General features: G+C 43.9%; 1 protein-coding gene across 1 annotated transcript in view; it reads right to left on the minus strand.

Moving 5' to 3' along the window:
• cdh23 (cadherin-related 23) overlaps window positions 1–12,821 on the minus strand; it is a 202,490-nt gene that overhangs the window by 6,292 nt on the left and 183,377 nt on the right. The window contains exons 38-59 of the mRNA XM_030105917.1: window positions 12,331–12,552; window positions 12,129–12,248; window positions 10,291–10,471; window positions 10,072–10,205; window positions 9,208–9,417; window positions 8,808–8,915; window positions 8,145–8,247; window positions 7,561–7,686; window positions 7,275–7,478; window positions 6,678–7,136; window positions 6,439–6,555; window positions 5,759–5,983; window positions 5,169–5,338; window positions 4,816–4,953; window positions 4,221–4,340; window positions 3,658–3,835; window positions 3,179–3,390; window positions 2,783–2,977; window positions 2,581–2,694; window positions 2,349–2,478; window positions 1,795–2,058; window positions 1,544–1,705 (exon numbers count right to left, since the gene is read on the minus strand). Coding sequence (XP_029961777.1) covers window positions 1,544–1,705; window positions 1,795–2,058; window positions 2,349–2,478; window positions 2,581–2,694; window positions 2,783–2,977; window positions 3,179–3,390; window positions 3,658–3,835; window positions 4,221–4,340; window positions 4,816–4,953; window positions 5,169–5,338; window positions 5,759–5,983; window positions 6,439–6,555; window positions 6,678–7,136; window positions 7,275–7,478; window positions 7,561–7,686; window positions 8,145–8,247; window positions 8,808–8,915; window positions 9,208–9,417; window positions 10,072–10,205; window positions 10,291–10,471; window positions 12,129–12,248; window positions 12,331–12,552 — 3,892 coding nt within the window. The remainder of the gene's footprint in view (window positions 1–1,543; window positions 1,706–1,794; window positions 2,059–2,348; window positions 2,479–2,580; window positions 2,695–2,782; window positions 2,978–3,178; window positions 3,391–3,657; window positions 3,836–4,220; window positions 4,341–4,815; window positions 4,954–5,168; window positions 5,339–5,758; window positions 5,984–6,438; window positions 6,556–6,677; window positions 7,137–7,274; window positions 7,479–7,560; window positions 7,687–8,144; window positions 8,248–8,807; window positions 8,916–9,207; window positions 9,418–10,071; window positions 10,206–10,290; window positions 10,472–12,128; window positions 12,249–12,330; window positions 12,553–12,821) is intronic.

The following is a 12,821-nucleotide window of genomic DNA, read 5'->3' on the forward strand; positions in this document are numbered from 1 at the left end:
ATGTTGTACAGGTCTGCCATTTCACTGGACACGTGTAAGTCCCACTAAAACCTTTTGGAAAAGAATTGAGAAGATTCGCGGAAGAACCTCTGCTGGAGGAACTGGAAGTTTGTACAACATAAAAAGGAGAACCGTATACAAGGAAGCAACTCACAGTAGCTGTGACTCAAGGCAGTTTTGGTAAAATCACTTCAGTTTTTTATTTCACATTTTTTTTCTGCCCTTAATACACCCAAAGATGCTACAAAATCAAGAAATACATCACCACAATGAGAGATACTCTGCTTGTATCAAAATATAACTTATATCTTTGCTATGGAGCCCATCGCAGGTTGTTTAATCATATGAAAACTAAATAGTGTCACTTAAAGTTACACTCTACACCAATGTGGGAAGAGGACGTTTGATACGGCCGGGGCTCCCCAAACTGGGGTCCTGGACCCTCTTGGGGGTCACCAGAGAACTTATGCTCCTCTCAAGTTGACAAAACAATCGTCCCACATGTGTAAATACATTTTTTTTTGGGGGGGGGGGGGCATGGAAAACCACTGCTTTCTATTATACTATATATTATATTATTATATTATATTACGTGGGTCATCTTCAATATTTTGATATACATGGTTTCAGTATGACTGCACACTTTGGGAGTTTTTTTTTAAGTCAGTGAATATGATTCAGAGTATAAAGAAAGCTGATTGTCCTGAAAGACCTTTACTATTTGTAGTATTTGCGTGTGTGTGTGTGGCAGAAAAAATATTTTCTTCAATTCATCTCATATTCTACATGAACTACGCTCATCGTCACGTAGATGACAGAGTGTTGACCAGTGTGTGTGGGATCTGCTTGTTTCAGTTCATTTTCAGTGGTTAAAGGTTGTGCTGCAAAATGAAATCATGAATGCATTTGAACCTCAGCTGATTGCCTTTTTGATTTATTTGTTTCTTTTATGCTCTTACAACTCATACTTGCTCTTTGTATGGCGGCAGTGGCTCAGCTGGCAGAGCGGGTCATCTTTCTTTTGCAAGGTTACAGATTCGATTCCCCATCTCCCTCATCCATATGTCGACGTGTCCTTGAGCAAGACACTGAACCTCAAATTGCTCTCAATGGATGGACTGAGAGCCTTGCAGGGCAGCCACATCCTTTGATATGTGTGTGTGCGTGTGTGTGTGTGTGTGAATGGGCGGATGTGATTAACAGTGTGATGTACTTTGGGGACTGCTGAAGCAGTGGAGAAGCGATAAAAGTAAGATCCATTGAACGTTTATGTGTGTCCATATTAAAGTAAAGAGTGAAGTTGCTTGGAGTCCGAGGCAAATCTCCTCATCCTAACTGTAATGTATACATCGATATGTACTTATGCACTTTGCTTGGTTGGATGTTTTCCACAAATGAGGTTGATTTTACTCCTTTTGAGACTTTTTTTTTTGTATCAGCACTGTGCACATTTTGCTAAATATGATTTCAAACATTTTATAAAATTAAAAATTTTCTGACAAAGTAATTAAGATTTCCCCAAACTGTACTGAGAGAAACTCACCGATGGTGAAGATGCTGCCAACATCCTCACTGCCGTTGCTTTGTGATTGGAAGTAGCGGATTGTAACAATATGATACTGGACCAAGCTGTTGTTCCCAATGTCGTTGTCTACAGCCAACACCTTAATCAGCTCTGAACCCACTTTGGCGTTTGCTGCAACTCCTGAAACAGAAATGCAAAAGAAAGACGATGCTGTTTTTGTATTTCCCACCACACGGCTGCATGAATGAATGAATGTGTGGACGTCTTACCTGCGGTGTACTCTGCCTTCACAAAGCGAGGCTTCTGGTCGTTGATGTCCTCCAGGATAATGCGCACTTCCAGCAGGCTGGGGTCACGAGCAGGGTCCATGGCTCGGGCCCGCACTGACCGTGGGCCTCTGGGTGGAGTCCAGCTCCTGTTGCTGGAGGCCTTGATGATGATGGAGTAGACCGGGGTCTCCTCCCGGTCCAGATCCTTGTGCAGCTTCAGCTCTCCGTCGAGACTCAAGCCAAAGTTTCCTTCGCTGTTTCCTCCTGCAGGAAGAGATGGAAAAGATTTGTATTCATGTCACCCAAAAATTCAAGAGGATTCAGCTTTAAAAAATTGAAAGAAAGATGGATGGATCCATACAAATGTCTTCTATTATTGTCACTGGACTTTAGCAGTGTGGGAGCTTTCATGTGGAAAGCACAATGAATACCCAATAAATTACAAGCACTCATGATTTTCTCCTTTTGAAACATAAAGCCTTTGGGTGGATCAACATTAACAGTTTAATGTAGAAAAGCCTTTCCTTTACATTTTTCATCCAAAACAGCATCACCTGCAATAAAATAGTAGACGATGGCATTGGAGCCCTCATCCGCATCCACCGCTCTGGTTATGTTCCCCACCACCGTCCCAGGAGGGGAGTGCTCAGGCACTGTCAGCTTTTGGTAAGGCAAGCTGCCACGCTGAGGTGCACACAAACACAGGCGTCACATGCAAAGGCTTTAATGGCAGTACTTATATCCAGCAGGTCACACTGATGCGTCTCTCGAGAGCCTTGAACTCACTGGCGGTTTGAGGAAGACGGGCTCGTTGTCGTCGATGTCCAAGAGCGCCACCTGCAGAGGCTGTGTGGTCTCATAAGGCACCGGCTGGCCCATGTCACGGGCCACAATGATAAGCTGAGAGAGCCATTTGCACAGGGTTTACATAAACACACGCCTACACACCCATTCCCACAAACTGCACACACACCCCGTGTTGACTCACGCTATGGAGGGCCTGCTTCTCCCGGTCCAGCTTCACAGTCGTGATTATGACTCCAGACATGGGGTCGATGTGGAAGTTTTCCCAGTCTCTGTTGCCTGCTCCCGTTTGCAAGAAGCCGTATCGGACTTCCCCGTTGACGCCCTCATCGGAGTCCGTGGCGTGCACCTCGTACACGGGCAGACCCGGAGGCTGCTCCTGCACAGAGAGCAGACTGTGAAGCATGCTGGGCAAAAAAAAAAAAAAAAGAAAAAAAGAAAGAAACCCACTTTCCCTTGTTGCTCACAGAATTATTTGTCAAACTGTAAGATAGATGACTTTTACTATTGGTTTATTAATCATTAAGCATCCCTTCATGTGTGCATCTTCGAAACACACCGATGTGCACGGTAGTGGTACCTCTGCAATATGAATGATGGTTCCATTGGCCGGCCTGACAAACACGGGCCTATTATCGTTGACGTCTATGACCATGATGATCAGGTCAGCCGTGCCCCACAGGGGAGGACGGCCCTGGTCCGTAGCCACGACGGTCAGGTTAAAGCGCTCGGAGGACTGGAGCAGGCGGCGAGAACGCACCATTCCCGTGTTGGGATCCAGAGAGAACGCGTCTGAAAAGCCACAGGGAAAGATCAGCATTCAGTTTAGGAATGACGGCTGAACCATTACGGGCTCCAAACATGCTCAGAAGCCTCATTTTCACAAATTATCATGCAGTTACATATAATTACAAGGCTGTTATTTAAAAATTAAGCAAATATTGAATAATACTGTAATTAGCCAAATAATTGCTCATTCAGAGAGCAACTCCTCCGGCTTTTCATTTCAGTGACCGTTTTAGGTTTTAATTAGTATATTATGTAACAGCTGATTCAAACCTGAGTGGGCTCCCAGCAAACTGTAAAGTACAGCCCCATTTTCTCCTTCATCCAGGTCGGTAGCTTCCACGGTTATAATCGATGTGCCACTGGGCTCGTTCTCAAACACGCTGGTGTTGTACGCTCGCTCCGTAAAGCGCGGCCGATAATCGTTCACATCGAGAACCGTCACCAGGACCTGATGTGAGAAAAGATCATACTATAGAGATACTCGGTATAGAGCAGCGGTGTCAAACACATGTTAGTTCAGAGCCACATCGGGTTCAATTTCAGCAATTTTCTGGCTGGTTTTGGCTCACAGGCCTCATGTCTGACACTCCTGGCATAGAACAAATAGCGGCTTAGAGCAACATCAAAGCATTTTTTTACCAAACATCAACACCACATATAGATTTCAGTGGCTTGAACTGCATACAACAGTGTAGTCATGAACCCAAAGTGACCTAAAATGATCTGTTGACTGCGTTCTTGGTTTTTTCTTTGCACATAATTCAAGAAAAATTCATTAGTGTTTTTATAATCAAAATATTCAAATCCTTAACTGAGGAGGTCATGTAATCTACCTGCACAGAGTTCTCTCGCCTGTTGTTGGATTTGCCCCCGGGGTTGTCACGGGCGACAGCAGTTAAAGTGTAATGGTCCTTTGTCTCCCTGTCCAGAGGGGAGAGGATGTAGATCTCTCCCTGAAACAGAGGAGAGGGAATAATTAGGAAGGAAGTGCGCACTGGGAGTGGTGGGTGTATCGAGATATTTATTTGACTCCGTGTTTATGACAGAAAATGGAGCGTTGAGGTCAAACATGTAGATTGTCTTTAAGGACGTTCAAATGCTTTGTTTAATTTTGCATTTCCAGGCAGGATGAAGCCCTCAACTGTCAGGGGCGAAAACTCAGCATCCCTCCTATCACCAGTCAATAAATGTTTATCTTTTGTCTGAGTTCAGCAAAAGGGACATTTCTAGGGTTTTTTTTGTAAACAGTATAGTTCAAAAGGTCATGACCATATTTGGTTGAACTGTTCTGGTGTAATCTCCAGCAAAGGCATAATAAAGTTAATTTAAATAACCTGAAATCAACTAGTTAATGGAACTGAACTGCAGAAATTATTAAAATAACAAACAAGCTGAGAGCATTCACCAGTCAAATGTGTGTTAACTTACAGTGCTTGGTATGATTCCAAATTTCCCCTCTCCGTCTACCAGGTTGTACTCAATGACTGCAAAGAGGCCTGAGTCAGCATCTGTAGCACTCACGCGAACGATGGTAGTGCCCAGATTCACATTTTCAAACACAGGCTCCTGCAAGCGCAGGGAAAGCCCCACGAGGTTCAAGGACAAAGAAAGAAGAAACATACATGAGTCAGCCTCTCCCACTTAATACTGTTTCATGCTTTCAGTCAGCTTAGCAACTGCTGTGTCTCGTTAGTGACATTATGTACTTTGACTGTGACATTTAAAATGTAATGTTTAGATAAACTGCATTATGTTATCATTTTTACTGTTATGTTAAGAACCTGATAAGAAGGCTGTACAAAGACAGGGTTATTGTCGTTGACGTCCACGATGCGCAGATAAACTGGCAGCTCGGCGATCCTGGGAGGAGTGCCGTGGTCCTTCGCCCGAATGGTGAAATTCAGCCACTGCACTTGCTCAAAATCCACCGTCTGGTTGGCTACAATCTTTCCTGCGACATTTGGGAAACAATTACAGTTAGAGTTTGTCCCAGTTTGTTCACCATCATCAACAGTTTATGCAGTGGTTAACATTCTTGGCACACCGCGGGAAGTTTCCCAAACTTAGGGCTTGTGCATGCTGTGGTTTTTTTTCTAAGTTCTCTACAAGAATCCAAACGTGTGTTCAGGTTTATTGGCGGCCCTGTGTTAGCCTTCTCTCCGGTGCACTACGCCTTTCCCTGACAGTGAGTTGTGATCGGCTCTAACCACACCGCTGTCCTCACCTGGACAGAGTAAATAAAGAACATGAAATACCACTTGGAGATCCACTGCAAATATGGCAGATTTGGCTAGTTTTTAAACCAAAACTCTGATCTTCTAGATGTCCTGGACAACAGTGGTTCCACCGCCCCACCACACTTGGGTCTTACCAGTGGAGGGGTCTTCCAGTCGGACGTATCCCCCTCGAGGTAGGTGAAGCAGCTGGTAGATGACCTGACCATTTGGACCTTTGTCAGGGTCCACAGCTGACACAGACAGCAGCGTGGTGCCCGGCTGAGCCCCTTCTAAAATCTTCTCGGTGAAGTTGGACACTCCGAACGGCCGGAAACGAGGAGCATTGTCATTTACATCCAACACGTTGATGGTTAGTTTTGCTGTCAGGCAGAGGATTATACACAGGTAAACAAAATAAAAGGCTGGCAGGATCAGGGACAATCATATGGAATGTGTGAACATTTAATACTCATGATTTCTTTTTTCACATTGTGTGATTGTCCAGATAATTTTAATACATTCAGTTTTAACTTACTGAGAGGAGGGACAGTGCCATAGACAAATGTGGTCAATAAGTTCCAGCATGTTTCTTGGTAACATGTTTGACATGTTACCCTGCAGCATAAGAGCCTATCTACCACGTCCATTTATGTTGAGAAAAAAAAATCAAAATAACCTCTTATAACCAAATGGTTCTAAAAAGGTAAGAAACCCACCAGTGAATGGGTCAATTTCTTAAAGAAAAAGACCTACTGCAACGTAGTTGTTGATGCTTTTGTGTGTAGTTCACTTTTATAAAGTGTAAATAGCTTGAAGGTTAGAAAATGAGCCTTACCATTGGGAAAGCTGACTGAAGTGTCAAAGAACTCGCTGGCATTGTCATGGACAGAGACAGTGATCTCAAATGTTGCTACCAACTCTCTGTTGATTGGGTTGCGAACAAATACCGCACCTGAAAATCCAACAAAATATAAGCAATTATTTCCCAAAATGCAACACTGACTTAATTCCCTTCAAATGCCCACTGAGAACAATCAAAGGAAAACCTTTTGATTAGATTACAACACGCCTCACCAGTGTGTAAATCAATGCCAAAGGACTCTTGCAGGCCAACCACTGGGTTGTTCCCATCATCCTTTGCTTCCACTGAAATAATATAATAAAGCAGCCGGGGATGCAGGTCGGGGTCCTCAGCGGTCAGCGTGGCTACGACAACGCCAGGCGGCGTGGACTCATTAACGCTGATCATGGTCACCAGCTCTTTAAAGCGTGGCCGTGAGTCGTTGACATCGTCCAGGATCACTGTCAGCGTGGCCGTGCCCGACATGGGGGGCGTGCCACGATCGGTCGCCATGACAACGAGACGGTAGGACCCGCGATCTTCTCTGTCCAGAGTAGCGTTGCCCACTAGGACGGCGCCAGACAGCGGATCCACCACGAAGCGGTCCTGAGCGCCGCTTTCCAAGCGATAGGTCAGCCAGCCGTTGGAGCCGGAGTCGGCATCGGTGGCAGACAGCTGAGTCACCACCACACCTGGAACGTACAGCTGTGTAAACAGAGTGGAAACACACTGACGTGCACACACGTTCATGTACTTCCCGGTAAACTCTGACATAGTGGCAGCTTAAACCTCATGAGTGTTGCATGTTCCTAAAGTGCAAATAAACACACCTGTGGGGCTGTTCTCAGGAAGTCGCACGCTAAAGCTTGAGGGACTGAAGACAGGAGGGTTGTCATTTTGATCCAGTATGGTGACAGTGAGGGGCACGCTGTTGTTTAACCCTCCTATATCCTCCCCAATGAGAAACAGCTCAACACGTGGCTCCTGAAAAGCCTCCCGATCCAACTTCGCTCCCTGACGCACAAATATAACACCTGCAGGCAGATACAAAGATATTCGCCTTGGTAATTCACCGTAAAAATGTGGATTCCCTTTGTGGCTTGCTAATAATGTTACCTGTATCTTTGTCCACAGAAAAGAGGTCCACCCTCGCTCCCAGAAGTCGGTATTTCACCACAGCATTAGGCCCAATGTCTCTATCCTCAGCCAGAACTGGGCCATTCAACACATTTACTGTGCTACCTACAGAACACACAGACGTAGCAAGTGACGGATATTTGTTTGATAGTTAATTAGAACAATGGCAAGTCACAAGAACTATAATTATCCCAGCTGGTTTGACTCTTGTACACAATCGTCTTGGTAAAAGCAAACTTGAGAGATTTTACTCCTATAATATGTCAAAAAGCTCTCGTAAAATGTTGCTGACAGATCTCTGCTTACTTTCACTCTCAAGAAGTTCAGAAATGTATTTCATAGAGCTAAAATGAACTCAAGATAGAAAGAAAAATCACATTACAAAGTGGGCAAAAAAATCATACATTAAGATCTGTGTGCAAACAGAGTCAGGAAGTGGAGGAGACAGCTTTTTGCAGACTGTTTCAGTTCTGTGCTGCACTTTGCTGCAAGTAAAGGAGGATGCCACACATTCAAAAGAGAGAGAGAAAAAAAAAACACCACACACATAGTGCAGATGCTACCTGCTGCTGAGTTCTCAGTGATTTCAGCCCTGTAGCTGGTCCTGGTGAATACGGGCCTGTTGTCATTCTCATCCAAAATAGTGATGATCAAGGTGTCCGAATCCTGATGGTTTGGAAGCAGAGAGGGTCGTCAACTGATCATTTAATATGCAAACTGTTAAAGATATCTCATTAGGTTTTTTCCATTCGCTCACAGCTTGTGAAGCAGTGGATTTCTCACCTTCACCACATCTGTAATCTGAGAACTGGTCACAGTTTTTTTTTTTTTTTTTTTTTGGTAGGAGGGAGTTACAGCTGCAGTCTCAAAGCAGATCTGTTGCTCTACTTTATAGCTTAGTGGGATGTTTGTGATCTTTACCAGAAAGCCACAGTGCCCCAAAAAACTGAGCCCGAAAAGAAAATTGTGCTCAGACAGTAGATAGGCAATTTATCAGTCAAATAAACAGATACCTGCATTTAGGAAAGTGGACTACAGCTTTCTTGAAATCATGAAACGTTTCTGACTTTATACAGATCAGATGTCAAAGTTTGTAAGATGATGTGTTTTTTGTCTATTTTACTCTCCCATACTTCACAGTTCCTGTCTTGTCCTGTTGGCAGTGTCATATGAGAGGCCTTCTGTAACGTGGAGCGAACATTTCAACACGCAGAGAGAAGAGTTACCCTGCGAGCGATGCGGGGGTTCTCAGGGTTGTCTTTGACGGTGATCGTAAGTCTGTACTCTGCCACTCGCTCCCTATCCAGCGGCCGGTTCACCTGCACCACACCTGTCTGAGTCAGGGGAGGAAAAAGTACATCTGTAAACCTTTTGTTTTTAGGATTGCTGTACTTTTTCCGGGTGTACCATCATATATTAAGGACTACAAACTTGTTTGAAAATGCTGAATATATCAAGGAGAGAATATACAATGTGAATTCTGTTCACATTTGTCCTGAACTCACATTCAAATATGTGATCAAATCTGGGAGTTGACAGTTTTTCCCAACATACTGCTCCGGCTTTACCACATCACTAACTTGAATTGTCTGGTTCCTGCTTAAACCGCACGGTTCCTTTTCTCACCGTGTCGTTGATGTAGAAGGCTCCCCCCTGGTTGCCTGCAGTGATGTTGTAAGTAAGCAGGGCATTGCGTCCGCTGTCAGCGTCCCGTGCTCTGACTCTGGCCACAGAGGTGTGTATGGAGGCGCCTTCACTCACACTCGTGTTGAAAGGCAGATTTAGCAGAACTGGGTCATTATCGTTGATGTCGAGGACTTGGACCCCCACCACCACCTAAAGAGAGCAAGGATCAGTGTCATGATAAAAGTCCTACTCAACCGAAGAGGAAACAACTGGCATGACAAGTTGATATTGCTTTTGATAGATCAGAAAGATCAATTTACAGCTTTTGTCTGTTGATAAAATCCCCGTTGTGATATTCCAAGTCATTAATCTGGCCTGCTAATCTAAACAAGCACTGAAAAGAAGAATTTACTCAGAGAAGATAAACAACTGAGCCAAGTTCTGGATATTCTTCGGAGAGCAGAAATAACTGAGATGTCGTATGTTGGATCCATAAACATGAATGATGATGATAATTTGTGAACAGTTGCTGAGGACATTTATCTGTAAAGCAAAGATCCACTAGAGAGTAGGATACGCTCACTGCACTTTGGGCTGAGAGTAAACTGGAAGCTCTTAAAACCTTTTAGATTTAGATTTATAATGGACTTCGTGGAAACGTGTAGTTTGTGACAGAGGCACTGCTTTGGTGTGATTCTTGTCACCTACAACAACTTCTCTAACTATTGAAAATAAAACATGTGACGAGAATGCAAGTGAAATTGCAATACAGAAGTGAAGCTAGTAAGATCCTGATTATTCAAGAGGATATGACGAAAGTGTACGTTTGCGCGCGTGTGGAGGTGTTGGTGTAACATAGCGCACCGAGCTGTTGCGAGATGGCGTTCCCAGGTCACGAGCGGTGACGGTGATGTTATAGAATGCTGTGGTCTCCCTGTCCAACTCCACGTCCTTCCTCACCCGAAGCTCTCCCTCCACCGGAGACACCATGAACTCATCTGACAGAATTCCACAAAGAAACTCAGAGACACATACAGTAGGAATCATTCTGTGAATCCACCAGGAAATGACTCTGAAACTAACTCTGGTGATCGCCGCCGGTTATGCTGTACTCCACTTTGCCATTGAGGCCAGAGTCCTCATCACTGGCTCTGAGGGTCCAGACCCGAGGTCCTGGCTGGCCCTCCGTCACCTCAAAGGGTCCCTCATAGGCTCTAGGGAACGTGGGAGTCACGTCATTTACATCTAAGACGTTTACCAGCACCTGTGGAAGAAAAGATGTCACCTTCACTCATTCAGGTTAAATATAATGTGGACGGTAATTTTTCCACATTAAAGTAAGGCCACTACTGAGTATAGTTATCACTGAAAGGCCAACGCAGTTTTCATTTATTTCTGCCACTAAATAAGGTTGTATACTTTGTGAGGAGCCTTCTGCTGCTGTCTGCATGTTTGTAGTTTATCGTAGCTCATTTTTTGCCCCTTACTGTCTTGATTGACCCCTTTCTTTCAAGAGCATTTATTAGATTCAGCATAACTACTGAAAAGTATAGAGATGAAAACATTGTGTGGCAGCAACGCTACAATCAACCCTATGCACATTAGAAAAACATCTGAGTTGAGATTAACAGTTCAAACTTTTCCAAGGTATAAGATACTCAATAACTTATAAGGTTTATAAAGAAGTGAATAGATAATGGAGAGAAAGGACTACATTTTAGTGGCAGCACCCGGTGCATATTGACATTCACACACATACATGGTTTAGGTCCTGTCTCACAAACAGAATCATGTGCGTTAGCCTTGTTGGTTCAGAAATATTCTGAAATTCTCTTTCGTATGGCGTCCCACAGGGATCAATATTAGAACCACTGCTTTATTTTCTGTACTGGCTGCCACTGGAGTCTACCCTCAGAAGGCCTTCATCTCCCTTCACTGTTAGGCGGGCGATAATGATATACATCCCATTAGGAAGAAAGAGACCTTCTCATTTGCACCTCTGTTTCTTTGCTCAGTGGCATTAAAGCCTGGATGGCATTGAAATTTTTAAGTTTTATGTTAACTTCCGCTCCTTGGCTCCATGTGCAAAGTCAACAGTTTTAAACCTGAGTTTTATAATGGACAGTGACATTAAATAACACCCATAGATAAGTGCAGTGGTTTTCTACTTGGGAAGTTGGAAAAGGTGGATCCCATTCTTGCATATCAGCATTTTGAAACAGTGATTCACGCTTTTATTACATCTCTTCTGGATTACTGTAATGTGCTTTATGTTACAGTCAGCCAGTCTTCGCACGCAGGTCTCTAGAACGTCAGAACGCTGCAGCCCAGCTACCAGCTGGAGTACGCCAAAAGGGAACTCATTGCTCCTGTTCTGGCTTCCCTCCACTAGCTACTTGTGCATTTTGGAGTTCATTTATTAGTTTTTAAATCTTTGAATGGTCTCACCCTGCCTTGCTTCTCTGAGCTGCTTTACCCCAACACTCTTGCCCACGCCTCAGGTCATCTGATCAGCTGCTCCTGGAGGTACCCAGGTCCAAACGGAGGCTCAGAGGGGACAGAACTTTTCCCCTAAATTATGGAACGAGCTTCCACTGTGAATCGGACAAGTTCCTTCACTGTCTATTTTTAAAACTAATCTCAAGACTCATTTTTACTCCTTGGCTTTTAACCCAATTTGAGACACCTGTTTTTGGTGTTGCCATTTTCTAGCTTTAATTGTACTTCTACTGTTTCATTGCAGACATGTTCTACTTTTAGGGTTTGGCTATTTATACATACCTTTGTCACAGTGGTGGTTGTTTTTAAAGTGCTTTATAAATAAATTTCAGTTCAGACATAGACTGATGTCAATATTTATCCTACATTGGTGTTTTTGCATTAATTCCAGTAAATATTAAGAGCAACAATGAGTTCATTACTGTTGTGCTTGACGTCAGACGGAGAGCCGGCTGTGGACACTGGTCTGTGGCTGTAACAACCAGTGCATAGTGTCCATTGCTGATCTCAAAATCCAGCTCCTTTACTGCTGTAATCCTCCCCTACAAAGAAACACCACACAGATAAGATAAACAGTAGGGTTTTCGATTGTATCTCTATGGTACAACCGTTTTCACGTCTCACCGTGATGCTGTTGATGTGAAAGGTCTGGATCAGATTGCCGTGAGCGATGGCGTAGCGCAAGGTGCCGTTCAGACCCTCGTCTGGGTCGATGGCCGTTACTGTTGCGATGGTGGCCCCCACCGTCTCTGGTCCCTCACTCAGCACCGTGACATACTCCTCCTCTGGGAACTCCGGGGCGTTGTCATTCTCATCCACGATGCGGACGAAGATGGTGGTGGAGGTCTGTGTTAAAAACAAAGACGATTGGTTTGGTGATTGATTGATTGATTGACTGGGTGGTAAACTGATCGAATTCTCTTTTAGATGTAGCTTACTGCTTAAATATTAATACCATTAAACCAAAAAAGCTCTCTAACATCCAGAACAACAACCTTAGTTTGCATTTCAGTTTGAAAATTTAAAAAAAGAAAGAAATATTTTAATAAACTTTTTCTGACTCTGTATTAAATTTACATGGATTGGAACAGAGAATTAGAACCAAAGTTCAGGTC

Source organism: Salarias fasciatus, chromosome 13 (genome assembly GCF_902148845.1).
Source record: "Salarias fasciatus chromosome 13, fSalaFa1.1, whole genome shotgun sequence".
Taxonomy (NCBI): Eukaryota; Metazoa; Chordata; class Actinopteri; order Blenniiformes; family Blenniidae; genus Salarias; species Salarias fasciatus.